This window comes from Sceloporus occidentalis, unplaced genomic scaffold (assembly GCF_023333645.1).
Source record: "Sceloporus occidentalis isolate IW3139 unplaced genomic scaffold, rSceOcc1.0.p SCAF_2, whole genome shotgun sequence".
Lineage (NCBI taxonomy): Eukaryota > Metazoa > Chordata > Lepidosauria > Squamata > Phrynosomatidae > Sceloporus > Sceloporus occidentalis.
In genome coordinates this window covers 92,055,323-92,069,311 of record NW_028316982.1, presented here as the reverse complement: position 1 = coordinate 92,069,311, position 13,989 = coordinate 92,055,323, and the positions used below count along the sequence as shown (strand labels likewise).

Genomic DNA, 13,989 nt, shown 5'->3' with positions numbered 1-13,989 from the left:
GTAAGGGAAGGGCAGATTGTACGGAACAACAATACCATGGTCATGTATTGTTTCAACAAGCGATGTAGTGCTTAATCTTGCATCCTCCTTCATCTCACTCTTCAGATTTGGGACTGGTGCATAAAGAGGAACATCTTGATCTTGGCTGTCTATCTTCACGGAGAGGAGAATGTCTTTGTGGATGCCCTCAGCCAGGAGTCACACTCCAGCCATGAATCCCAAGGTTCTGAGGCCCTTCTTCCAGCATTGGGATCTGCACTAATGACTTGTTTGCTTCAGTTCACAACACCCAGTGTCAAGAGTTTTGCTTGAGGATACATCAGGGCAGGGCAGGGGCTACCTTTTCAACTGTCATGGTCTCAAGATATAAGCCTTCTCTCCATTCCCTCTGCTGACCAGAGTCATTGCCAAGCTTTGTCAGGATCAAGCAAGGTGCATCCTGATTGCTCAATGGTGGCCAAGACAATGTTGGTTCAGCCACCTTCTGCACATGCCTTGAGGGTGATGTCTTCAGTTGCCATGCAGATCAGACCTTCTCACCATTTACAGTGGCCATGTCAGACACCCAAACCTTGACATCCTTCACCTGTTGGCATGGAGAATCCTTCCAGCTGTGATGAGGAATATCATTGATGCTGTCAATCAGCCATCAACCAGGAGGCTGTATGAGTACAAGTGGAAAAATGTTTGTCAAGTTCCTGCTTTTACTGTCCATCTGATATCAACATTTTATATGTACTAGCTTTCCTGCTCACCTTATCAAATTGAGGTCTTTCCTTGTCCTCAATTTGTTGTTATCTGGCTGCCATCTCAGCACATTTTCAGTCATTGGGCAAGACTTCTTGTTTTGTTTTGTTCACCTCATAGTTAAGAAGTTTTTGAAGGATTCTACACCCTCTTGGGTTGGGCCCAACCCCAAAATGGCTCTAGACCTGGTGTTGTGCCAGCTCTGTGGCAGACCCTACAAGCTGATGGCAACTTGTGACCTCTGTTTTCTGTCTTGGAAAACTGCTTTTCTAGTTGCCATTGTGACTACTAGGAGAGCTGGTGAGTTGTATGCCTTGCAGGTGGACAAACCTTACCTACAATTCCATCCTAACAGGGCAGCGTTGAGACTGGACATTACCTTCCTACCAAAAGTCGTTGTGTCTTTTCATTTAAACCAGGACATCATATTGCCTTCCCTTTTCCAAAATCCTGCTTCGGAGTGTGAGAGGTGTTGGCACCGCCTCAAGGTATTTTGCCTTCTGTGGACAGAACTACGGCTTTCCATACTGCACCCAAACTCTTTGTTACTTGGGCTCAAGGAAAGGACTGCCTGTTTCCTCTCAGCATTTCTCGAAGTGGGTGATGTTTGCTATTTGCTATTAGTTGGCTTGAAAGGACCTTCCTACTTGGGTTTGAGCACATTCCACTTGGGCGATTGCTACATCCCATGTTTCTATGGCTGGTGTATCAATCAAGGACATTTGCTGTGTGGCTACCTGGTCCCAGATTGTGACCTTTATCTCGCACTGTAGGGTGGACTTAAGGTCTCGAGCTGCTACTGTATTTGGGAAGGCTGTACTGCATTCATTCCTTAAGCGATTTGTTACCAAAGGGTAACTCTTCTCTGTACTGAAGGGTTTATGTTTTTGTGTTTATATCTACCTCTGTACCATATTGCTAGATGTGTTTGAATCCAGCTATCTTTAGATACCATGTTTTTTGGTTTCAAAGGTTTTTCTTCTGAAACTGTACTTCTGGTTTGATATGTCAATATAATTTGTCTTAAACCTCTCAAATGTCATTATGTGGGAGTCGTGTTATTCATACTTGTTGCGTACACATGTATTGGTGCTTGTTGCTGACGTTTAATTGTTTCAGTAAAGTATTTTATTGTTTGCACTGAACTCCCACCTCCTGCTTTTTGGTAGCTTGCTAGTTTACCAGTTGTATAAGACACAGAGAACATGAAGAAGAATGACAGGTTCGTACATAGAGTAACAAATGGGGCAGTGCTCCATATTGGCTATAGATACAAGAACTGGGGTTCAGTAGGGTTATCCTGCCTGTCTGGTCTTGGGTGGTACCAGATGCAGACAATATCCTTGTTCTTCATAGGAACTTCCACCAAATGTGTTCCACAGGAAAAATATTTAGGCGGTTTTATACGTTAGTTTGATTTCTCATAATGCTTGGGAGATGTTTTCTTTTTTAAAAAAATCATTCTACTATCAAACGTAAAGAGAATGGCACACCACTGATTCTCTTAAGGCATTTATGTACTGAATTTAGTATATAAATAATTTTACTACTACTACTGCTACTACTGAGAATGGAGGGCTTTTTTCTTTTTGTTACCTACTGCAGTTATTCCAGTGGGAGGGAAGTAGACATTCAAGTCTACACTTGTCTACTAGGTAGGTTACACTGTAGCTAATGCAGTTGCTATGCTGCCATTGAAGTGAGGTACTTCAGCCTATTAATTTTTTTCCGCTGTGCCATAACCTTATAATGTTCTTCTTGAGGAGTCTGCCTTCTATCAACTCAGAAGAAGGCGTAACTTCCCAAGTATTCAAGTTAATGGCATGCTTGTGACGTGGTGGAGAATCCGATGCTCTGCTATTTCCCTGTTGTTTTCTTCCTGATAATTTTTTTTACCACAAAGTATACTGATCCCAACTGGTGAAGGTGAAGGATTAGGGCCAAGGCAGCCAGGCAAGAAGCTGTAGAGGGAGAGCAACAGACAATGGAAAGGTTAAATACCCATCGGACTTTTCAGTCTGAAGTTATGCACACATACCCCCCTATACTGTATTTTGCCCAACAAGCACAGGATTAGAGCTTATATTCACTGCATAAATGAAACAGACAGCTGTCTAAGGAATAATAAATTCTTTTTTACCGTAACTTCTTTTGACAGTTGGGTGTTTATAGTAACTTCTTTTGGCAATTGGGTTTGTGTATTTATGTATTGTAATTCATAATGAAGTTCTTAATATATTACCTTAGAATAATTATATTTCCTTCTGTTTTATCATTCAGGTTTTCCTTTTGCCAATATCCTTTCATTATTTCTATAGCAGCCAAAAAGATAATTATTCAAAGGGATTCAGAACAACAGATGATAAATATTGCACGGGTAAGTATTCTTATCTCTAAAAATGAGCGACCCATTGAAAATGGAATAATGACTAATTTGTACTACTGTGCAGAGAACAAGAGAAGAATTACAAGTAGCAGTTTTGACCCACTTCCAAATGTCATTTTTATACTCTGAATATCCCTTCAGTTATATTTTTTATATAATACATTCAGATGAGCCCAATATAACATACAAAAATTATCAGTGTTGCACAAAAATGAGAATTAAAGAAAGTAAACTTAAATTGTCAGAAATTATTACTTTAACCAAGGCAGTTAAATTCAGCATAATAATAAATTAATAACTATTATAATAATAACAACAAATATTATACAAAACAAGTATTCTGTAATTCTTGTTTTCTGTTTTCATAAACAGCTATTGACCAAACCAAACATTAAAGTATTTTTTTTAAGATTGTTAATAGGCTCCTCCAATGCAGCCTTTTACTAGTGCAATTAAGAAAGTAGCAAGAGATCCATATGACAAAGCAAGTTTGCTCTTTGTGCAATTCCATTTTAAATAAGGCCAACAGTATATTTGTCTCTTTAATATCTTGTGTCAAAAAACAAAAAGGGAGGTTTTTCAACCTCATCTGATCCACAATAAGACAAATGTATTTTAGTCTATTATCAAGAGCTGAACAGGGCCTTAGTTGAAATCTGGCAGGATTTAGGCTGCATCCACACTGCAGAATAATCTGGTTTGACACCGCTTTAACTGCCTGGCTCAATGTTAGCTCAGTGTTATGGAATCTTAGGATTCCATAGCAGAGCAGAGCCACAAGAAACTACAAATCCCAGGATTCTATAGCATTGAGCCAGGCAGTTAAAGCAGTGTCAAACCGGATTGATTATTTCTGCAGTATGGATGCAGCCTCTGTCTTTTCAAACTGAATTTAGCAATAACAAATTAACCCTTTTGGATCTAGATGAATATATTTAATTCAGTTATCCCAAGGAATATCTTGAGTAACCTTACAGAAGCAAGTACACCCTGCAAAATCACATTGTTAGTATTTATGGTACTTTATTGCTAGAACATATTGTTTTTCAATGGAGTACATCTCTTAAATCTTAAATCCAATTTTATGTCAGTAGTGATGATAAGATTTTCTGCCCTTCCTCCCTGCAGTGTTCTCTGGTCCCTAAAACCTGGTTTGGTGAATTTACCAGCTCTCCAGTATTGATTTTTAGGGTGTGAGGCAGGGCTAAAACAGGAGGATTGCCTCTACTCACATGCACTTGTGGAATCTACTTTCACAGATAGAATCAGCTGAAAGCTCTTCCATAGCATTGATTGATTGATTGATTGATTGATTGCCCCATAATAGCATGTAGCTTGTACTGCTTGCAACACTCTTGTAATTTGCCTCATTCTGGTTGTGTAATGAAAGTGAAGTGTGATTTTTGGAGGACAGAGAAATTGACACATTATTAGTCAGATCCTCTAAAACATTGTTTCTCAGGCTTTGTCGTGTGAGGGTTCAGGAACTCCATTTTTCTAATGTGCCAGGAAACTCATATTTGCTCACTGGCAATAGCTGGTTTTTTGTTGTTGTTTGTTTGTTTCTTGGAAATTTGCCATGCACCAGCAGCTGATGGCTTGCAAACCAGTTAGTAGCCTGCTCTAAAATATCCTTGGATTGTAAAATAGTGTTGCCTGCTACTTGGCAGCAGTATACTGGCCTAATTTTTATTAGAGCAAACTGGCAGCCCAAAATGATTTGTTTATTTATTTATTTAAATATTTATATCCCATCTTATATCCATGGATCTCAGGACAACAGTTGAAAAGATTCAGAGGGAAAACAGTTATTTGAAACATTTAATCAGTTGTTTTTGTTGATGTCATTAATAATTAACTCAAAAGCAGGCCTCAAGTTCCAGAATTGCAATTTTACATTTACATGTAGGTATCCATTTTATTTTCATCTGACTATCGCTTTCTTAATTTATCTTTTTCCTTAATTGGTGATTAATTATTTCACATGTAGTTACAGATGTTCAGAAGCATTCGTTGTAAGGAAGAGCTAGTTTCTGGCAAATATTGAAGGCTAATTTAGCAGACTAATTAATTAGTTAATTTTTGAGACTGTAGACCAGGCTGTGCCCTGGCAGTGTCTTCATTCCTGCAATGAGCACACTATTCATCATGCTATCTTGAGAGTAAACAGTCCCATTTCATTGTTATACTTTAAACTGATATAGCAAAGATTTTTGTCTGATGATAAGTAAATGTTAGTATATACTATTACACAGATTTTTCCAACTGCTTAATTTGGCATTCTGCTTTTAATAGTATTTTTTTCCTGAAAATTAGTAGCACAGCTACAGATTTGATAACTACAAAAATAATAAATTAAGTATGGATTGTTCATGCAAAGTAAATTCTTGTGCGGCTACCATGATTAGACATGAAAGATTGTTGGGATAATTAATTCAAAATCTTACATAAGACACAAAAGATAATACACAGTTGTTAATCCCTTATTGTTGTTGTTTTCTTTCTTTGATGCTGTGCAGCAAAGCCTTGTGGACAAAGTGTCTCGGAGGCAAAGACCTGATATGAATATGTTGTTCCTAAATGTCAAAGTGAGAAGGATGCACCTAGTTAGTGATTCATTGGATGAGGTACATAAAATATTTTTTGTAAAGATTGCTGAAAAGTATATGTACGTAATCCTTTGCACTCTTGACAGATTCAGCTGGCTTGATGGACATATCTTACATGTACATTATGAACTTATCTGGTTCTTATCCTTGTTCATAGTACAGGCTTTCCCAGTTCAGTTGAAATAGAAATCTATTTTAACGAACTGCAGAAGTCTTCAGCTCCAGCATTTGAGCAAATAAATAGAGGAGGGAAAGGACCTGGGCCCAACACTTAATGTAATAAATAATGGTCAGTTAGACACAGTTCATCTGACTTAGTGTGTTCTTTGCTGCATCTGACTCATATACTTCCCAACTGAAATCAGTGAAATGTATTCATACTTAAGTGGGTCTGCCACACAGTGTATTTTTATTTCATGTTCCTAACCTACATGATATTTTAAACAGCTGACAAGGAAGAGAGCAGATTTGAAAAAGAAATTGAAAGTCACATTTGTAGGCGAAGCTGGTCTTGATATGGGTGGCTTAACAAAAGAATGGTTTCTTCTTCTAATTCGTCAGATTTTTCATCCAGACTATGGTGAGTATTTAAATTGAAGTACTTCTAGGCTACTAAACTGAACTACTAGAGTTATGAAAATAAATAAATGCAAAGGTGTTTGATTTTCATGGTTTTTAAAAACACACCCAAAATGAGTCCATAAAGATTAACAAGTTAACTCAAAAACTAAATACTGCTAAATAGTTCAGGTTATTATGGATCTCCTTATTCCGTAACATGTAGAAGGTTCTATGGAGGTCCAGTTCAGTGTTGCTCTTCCAGAATTAGAACTATGATAGGTGGTAATACAGGTGGACTTTTAGTGTTGTGGAACTTGCTTTACAGGTAGGCTTGCTTTCTGTCCTCTGTTAAAAATAAAACATTGAGTAAAAATGTTTAATTGCAAGAAGAAATCTGAACTCAATTGAATTATGAAACAATGGTTGAGATCCTACATCACAGATGTAGTTAAGAATATTTAACTACATATGGCCCAATTGCCCAAACCTGTCTTCATGGGCTACAGGCATTCAGAGTAACCGAGGTCTGTTCTGCTGTCAGTCAGACTGCAGCAAGATGATATTTCCAACTCCCTTCCTCCTGTGGTGCAACAATCAGAAGCTGGACACTTGTCACAATTCCTCATCACACCAAGAATTGCTGGCAGGAGAGGGCTGGAAATGTTTTGTTGCACTCCAATTGCCAGCAGAATAGAGCTCTCTGTGTGGTGTGGCTGCTGGCAGTTAATGGAGGGCTGGGATGCATTTGTGATCATGACAGTAGTGCCAAAACGTGAATGCTGAACATGCTACAGTTGTAGAGAGATCTTGTAGCACCTTTGAGACTAACTGAAAGAAATTGGCAACATGAGCTTTCGTGGACTTCTGTCTACTTCCTCAGATGCATTTGGTGGTGTGGAAGCCACGCACAGACATATATATGCCATTGGTATGTGAGGATACAGCCTCACATACCAATGGCATATTTATGTTCATCCACTAATAACAATATCTAAATTAATCTAATCCCATGCAGTGTATTCTCTAATAAAAATGTCTGCGACACAAGAAATTATTTAAAGGACTCTGCTGTCTAATACACCAATGGTACAGTCATATAGTCAATGTAAGCCATCATACAAATAGACCTGAGAGCAGCTTTTGTGTTTTTTGGAAATCATCAGGGCTTGAAACTTCCTGATTTTGGCTAGATAACTGAATTTGGGATAAGTAGTTGAATTTCAATGTAAAAATATTTTGTTTTATTCTACAGGCATGTTTACATATCATAAGGACTCTCACTGTCATTGGTTTAGTAGCTTGAACTGTGATAATTACTCTGAATTCCGATTGGTTGGAGCTGTATCCTTTTCTGCCCACTAGAAGGTGCTGTATGCACAGTAGATATGCCATGTAAAATAAAATTCAGTTTTTAGAAACTAATATTTTCTTTCATTACAGCTGAAATAGTATATGTTTCATTGAATGTGCAGTTCAGGTATGAAAACAAGCAACTCAGAACTGAAAATTAGGATATAGTTTTTACTGTACTCCTGTTCTGAGATCTCTAGTTATTTTGGCTATATCAATACTACGGGAAGGACTGATATTTTGAATGCTTTTGTTTAACCTCCAGCATTGCAAAGGAATTCTTCACTTTCCAATATTATTATTTATTAAATTTGCCTTGCAGAACATTATATGAAGATTTCTATAGAAGTATCAGTATTTAAAACATAACTTTTGTCACACTTACTTAAAATTATTTACAAGCTATATTTAATTCTTTTTGTTCAGGATTTACTAAAACAGTGGTCTGATATTGTATGTCAGAAATATGGTTTTAAACTTAACGTACAGCATGTAGCTTATGGGGCTTGCTGTCTATAATAGTATCACCTTGGATATTCGATTTCCACCATGCTGCTATAAAAAGCTGCTTAGTCCTCCTATTGTGCCATGTGACCAGAGTACACCTGTAGGAATCAGCAGTGTTACTATTGAAGACCTGTTTCAGGTTATGCCGGTAGGTACCAAACGTTATTTTAAAAGAACACTTAGAAAAGAACAGGATTTTCTTGATATTTTCCAGGATTTCATAAATATTTATCCATCCACATTTTTATATTATAATACATTGGGATGCTAAGACATAATATATTGAAAATATCAGTAGTAAGGGCCAATGTTCACTACTCCGCATATGTTGTAGGTTATATTTGTCATAAACAGGATGGTGCTGCCATTAGCCATGGTTGGAAGGTTTGTAATTGTGAGTCAAATGGCAGCTTCTATATTCAGTGATTGCCACAAACAGAACTGTAAAGAGCAAGTGAAGAATGCATCTGCTGGAAGCAAAGAGATAATGTGTTGGCCCTAAATTTTCTAAATCTACAACTGAAATGGATTTTGAAAGCTGTCTTAAGGATACCATTCACATCAGCAGTTACTGCCCACTATGACTTCACAGCTATTACCGTGAAGATTTGATTTACATACCATTGGCGCGGGACAGACTGCCAAGAAACGGCGGTCTACCGGCACCCTTTTTGCTCCTCTGGGACAGCGCAGCACCCAAGCAGCACACCGCCACTGCGGAGCAAAAAGAACCCAGAATGTCCAGGTTCTTTGTGTGATGCTGCATTGACGTCACAAGTGTGCCATTGGCGCACTCGCAACATAAGCAATGCATGGCGCTTACATCACAATGGCGGCGCCCATACACGGGGGGCACCATTGTTATGCCGCCGCCATGTAGTAGGGTTGCGGGGCATGTGGTTGCGCTGCCCCCGGGCAACCGTACTATGTGTCCAGGTCAGCGCAAAGCGCTGGTCTGGATCAGGCCATTGACAACTAAAAGAAAAACAAATGAGTATTAGAATAAACCAAGCCTGACCTCTTCCTAGAAGCCAAGATGACTAAATTAAGGCTATGATAGTTTGGCCACATCATGAGAAGATATGATTCACTAGAAAAGAATAATGCTTGCAAAGGTTGAAGGCAGAAAGAAGAGAAGGCTCATTTACATAGTCACTCCCTTCACTTGGTAGGTAATTACTCTGATGTCCAATTTGCAGTTTGACAGACTTGTTAGACATGATTTGGAAAGGCTACAAAACATATAGAAACAGCGCACCCACACCATACACGGGTTCACCATACGTGGACTCAAGTTCATGTGGATGGCGAGGCCTGGCACCGTTAATGGTATGCGCGTCCATGGCATCTGCACAGGAGCACACCACCACAGAGAAAAACAGGACTCGAGGTTCTCCATTTTTTCCTTTATGTGGGGGAGTCCAGAATGGATCCCCTGCGTATATGAAGGGCACACTGTATTTTGTAGATTTTAATGTAAAGGAGTAATGGAAGGTATTCTGCCTGCTCAGAGTGCCCCACATTCAAATTTACTACATCAAGACATTATAATAGATTGGAAGACATACATCTCGTCTCTGTAAAGATTTTCTCTTCAGATACTGCACTGAAAGTAAAAATCCTCTTTTTAGTGCCTTATTATAAGCAGACTTACAGGTGACACACTATCAAATGAAGGTATACATATGTGAAACAGCCATCATTGTTCATACAGTGCAGCCAGTACTAAATATTGTTTAACATCTCAAAAGAGGCAGTTCATCATTCAGCTGCAGATTGTTAAGAAATCATCAGTTCAAGTATGTATTTGGGTTTTTGTTAACTGCCTTCAAGGATGTGTTTATGTTGTTGTTAACCTTCTTCAAGTCGACCTCACCTCATGGAGCCCCTGTAAATGAGACACCTCTAAGACACTCTATCCTCAACGGTTCTGCTCAGGTCTTGCAGACTCTGGGGCATGTTGATCATGACCCACCTGGTGTGCAGTCTTCTTTTCTTCCTTCTGCCTTCTACCTTTCCAAGCATTATTGTATTATTATTATTATTATTATTATTATTACTATTATTGTTGTAGGCTTGTAATGGGGACATTGCAAATCTCAAATGTTGCTCTTGCTTCACCAGAAAGCTTTTGTACCAATGCAGACATTACCAAAGATGCATTTCAGCAATTGCAGTATGAGCTAACAGATTCTTAGTATCTGGGGCATAATCTAGTAAAGAAATCTCTAAAAGCAAGCTACCCATAATAAACACAAAAGTGCGCATAGAAGTCAATAACTCTCCTGCCCTTGCAGCATGAATACTGTATTCTATGATACCCCTCAGAATGTTTTGAAGAAGAAGAAAAAACGTGGAGCGGTGATAGTTTGAGGTTTGGCAGAGTTGGCCTTGAAGTGAAGCAGAGCTATCATGGTGCCAAGGTGGGAAATGGGTCTGGGGCTATTAGTGTGAAAGGAGATGGAGAAGAAGAGGAGGGAGGCAAGAAGGACACAGGGCAGGCAGGTGGTGGCAGAGATCTGTGTTGTATGTAAATGTCCCATTTATCTCTAATTGACATCAGTGCTGAGAAGGGGTGCCACATCCTTTGCTTGCTAGTTTGCCCTCCCTCCCTCTCTCTCTCCAATGAAGAAGGCAGACTGGATTGCTCCTGGCTGGAAAGGAGGGGAGGAAGAGGGGAGCAAAGGCAGGCTAGCTGTTCTGCTGTCACTTGGCTGCTCAGTCCATCTCTTCCCCGCACTACAGCAGGCCCAGCCAGCCTTTATCTTGGCTCCTGTCACCTGGCTGCTCTGCTACTGGGAGTAGGTGGGCTGAGCAACTTGGCTGAGCAGCTTTCATGTCTTCATGGACCCCTATGAGGACATCATGGCTTCCTGGGGATCTGCAGACTACTTCATTTTGGCACAGAAACACACATACTGTACAAATTATAGTATGAGTTGTGAATATAAGGGTAAATGTAAGAAGACACTTTTTTTAAAAAAAGTACATGGAGGCATAACATTTTAAAAAAGGATTGGGACTTGCTAGCCTACGTTTAAAAAGGAAAATAAAGTACCCCTCACATTTGATGCAGAATGAGTACAGCTTAGTATTTTTAAGGTGAGTTGCTCATCCCTTCCCAATTGAACTCCTATACCATATACTGTGTTATTTAGATGAAAGAAAGACCGCTTTGTGAATTATGTTATAAACCCTTCTTACAGGAGCTGGCTCATGGACTGAATGAGCTTCTGTCTTATGAAGGGAATGTTGAAGAAGACTTTTATTCAACTTTCCAGGTATAATAGGTATACAGTTATTATAAAATAGAACATACAAACCTATTATGGTAGATTTTTCTATGTTCCGTGTCTAGAAAAAACAAAATTAAAAGGAAATTAGCTTTATTTCTAAAAATTATAATTCTGATAATTAGAAATTAGGTTTTACTACTCAGTTGGCAAGATAGATGTCCAAAAGGAATTACTGTATATACCCATGTATAAGCCTAGACATTTAGGTCAAAAAACTGATCCAAAAAACATGAGTGGACTTATCCATGGGTCAATGTGAGTACTCTACTTTAACTCTTATTTAAAAAAAGAACCATCCCCTGGTGAAAAGCAAGAATATAATCTGTACTGGAAGCACTGACCCCCCTCTATTCTTTCATTCATCCAGCCTTTAGTGTGAGCACAAACAGTTATGCTTGCTGAAATGTTGTAAGTTCTTTGCCATTGTTTTCTTTTACTACATCCTTTACATCATTTGTCAGATGCCCCTAAGTTTTACCTCAACTTATCCATGGGTCATATAAAAATCCATAATTTTGGTTCCAAAATATGCATGAGGTCAACTTATAGTCGAGTATATATGGTAGTGTTTGGTTGAAGGCAGGAGGAAAGCCCAATCAGTATTGTCAGGATACATAGCATAAAGATCTTTTTGACAGCGAGGACCAAATATAAGATCCCATATCAGGTATGGTCAATAACTGTAGTGTATATAGAATATAGAGACAGAATAACAGTAGTAAATGAATAATATTCCTTCCTTGTTTTATCTCAACAACAGAGGGAGGCAAGGCAGAGGGATGGCCAGTGAGCTTCATCACTAGTGGAATTTCAACCGACGTCTTCCCAGTTCTAATGTGACACTCTAATCTGTACATCACACTAATTTTACCTTTTCTTATCAGGTTTTTCAAGAAGAATTCGGAGTCATAAAATGTTACAACCTAAAGTCCAATGGAGATAAAATTCCAGTTACCAATCAGAATAGAAAAGGTACAATTTCTCCCAGACTGACAGTTCTGTCTCATTCAGTTTGCAAATGTAGATTTTTTATTTTTAAAAATTAATTTCTTCTTTTTGAACTAGTTTGTAAAAATTCATTTGGTAATAATAAAGGAGTGCTAAATAATATTTATCATTATAGTATTCAGTATAAGATACAGTATACAGTAATGATTAAAATTTCCAAAAAGAAAATCACAACTATTTTATTTGCAGAATATGTGCAGCTTTATGTGGATTTCCTTCTCAACAAATCAATCTACAAGCAGTTTGCAGCATTTTATTACGGATTTCACAGTGTCTGTGCATCATATGCATTGATGGTAAGAATAAAAATAAAAATATTTACTTAATCTCCCTCCAAAAAATAGTTTAAACAATTTGAGATATACTAGAATTTGTTTATGTGCTCCTTGATGCAGTAGGTATTGTGCATGTATAATTACAGTTTTGGAGACTTCTATCTCCAAAAGACAAAGGTAACGATAATACAGTACCTATTGATGAATGACTAGACCACATATTAAATTTCCAACATTTACTTAAGATATGGTTGCCATACCACCCAGATAGTCTATGCCTCTCAGTGTTTGTTTGGATCATTAACTGGCCTAGTTTCCAAGCTTTCATTGGGGGAAAAGTCTCTATCCCTTGTTGAAGCCAAAGTATGTGGCAAAATATGGAGGCAATCTTCTGTAAAATGGATCTGCAACAAAAAGCAAAAGGCAGTGGTGGCATTCAAAAAGTTATGAAGAGGGGCAGTGGAAGGGTAGGAGAGATGGGACTGGTGGAGTGCATGGAGCAAGGGAGGGGTGCATGGAAAGAATACATTGCACTCCACCATAAGCACCAAGCAGAAAAAGAGTGAAACCAGAAGGAGAGCGAGTAGTGTGAGTGGCTATGTTCAAGAAGGACACATTATGAGGGCAGGCAAGGGAGGGAGTAGGAGACAAGGGAGCAGGAGAGTATGGCTACTGCAAGTGGCAGAGTGGCCAGAAGCAAGAGAAGGGGCAAACAGGGCATGCATTGTGAGGGTAGAAGTACAGGTAAGGGTAGGAGTAGGAGAGATGGGGAAGCAAGTGGTGTGAACAGCAGCATTCAAGATGCAAGGGGTCACACTAAAAAGAGCACCGTGACACAAGGAAGGGAATTTTGAGAGACAGGAGAGTAAGTGTTGCAAGTTTCAGAGTGCAAGTACAGGAGGCACAAGAGAGTGATACATTCAGGCATGGAAGGGGAGGTAATAGGGAAGAGTGACAAGCGAGTGTATGATGGCAAAGTACAAGAGGTAAAGGAAGAGTGGAAGGGAGCACAAAGGAGAGTGAACAGCGCAAGTGGTGGAGTTCAAGAAACAAGAGGGTCACACTGGGATTCAGTTGTCGAAGGGAGTAGTAGACACTAGGGAGCAAGGAGAATGCAAGATGCAAGGGAAGGGCACAAGGAATGCATTGCAAGTGTCTGAGGACAGGTGAGACAGGGAGTAGGAATTCAGGAGTACAAGTGGTGGAGTGCAAAAAGTAAAAGAGTGATGTGTTCAGGATGACCAGACACC

The 13,989-nt window shown here is 38.9% G+C and overlaps 1 protein-coding gene across 8 annotated transcripts in view; it reads left to right on the top strand.

Moving 5' to 3' along the window:
• Window positions 1–13,989, top strand: part of LOC149318693 (putative E3 ubiquitin-protein ligase HECTD2) — a 75,465-nt gene that overhangs the window by 55,697 nt on the left and 5,779 nt on the right. For 7 of the 8 annotated variants that reach the window (XM_089510288.1, XM_089510287.1, XM_089510286.1 and 4 more), the window contains 8 exons: window positions 3,028–3,124; window positions 5,653–5,760; window positions 6,190–6,322; window positions 7,556–7,644; window positions 8,150–8,308; window positions 11,367–11,441; window positions 12,341–12,428; window positions 12,654–12,760. In XM_089510288.1, the coding sequence (XP_089366414.1) occupies window positions 3,028–3,124; window positions 5,653–5,760; window positions 6,190–6,322; window positions 7,556–7,644; window positions 8,150–8,308; window positions 11,367–11,441; window positions 12,341–12,428; window positions 12,654–12,760 (856 nt within the window). The remainder of the gene's footprint in view (window positions 1–3,027; window positions 3,125–5,652; window positions 5,761–6,189; window positions 6,323–7,555; window positions 7,645–8,149; window positions 8,309–11,366; window positions 11,442–12,340; window positions 12,429–12,653; window positions 12,761–13,989) is intronic. The other variant, XM_089510283.1, reaches the window with a different exon arrangement.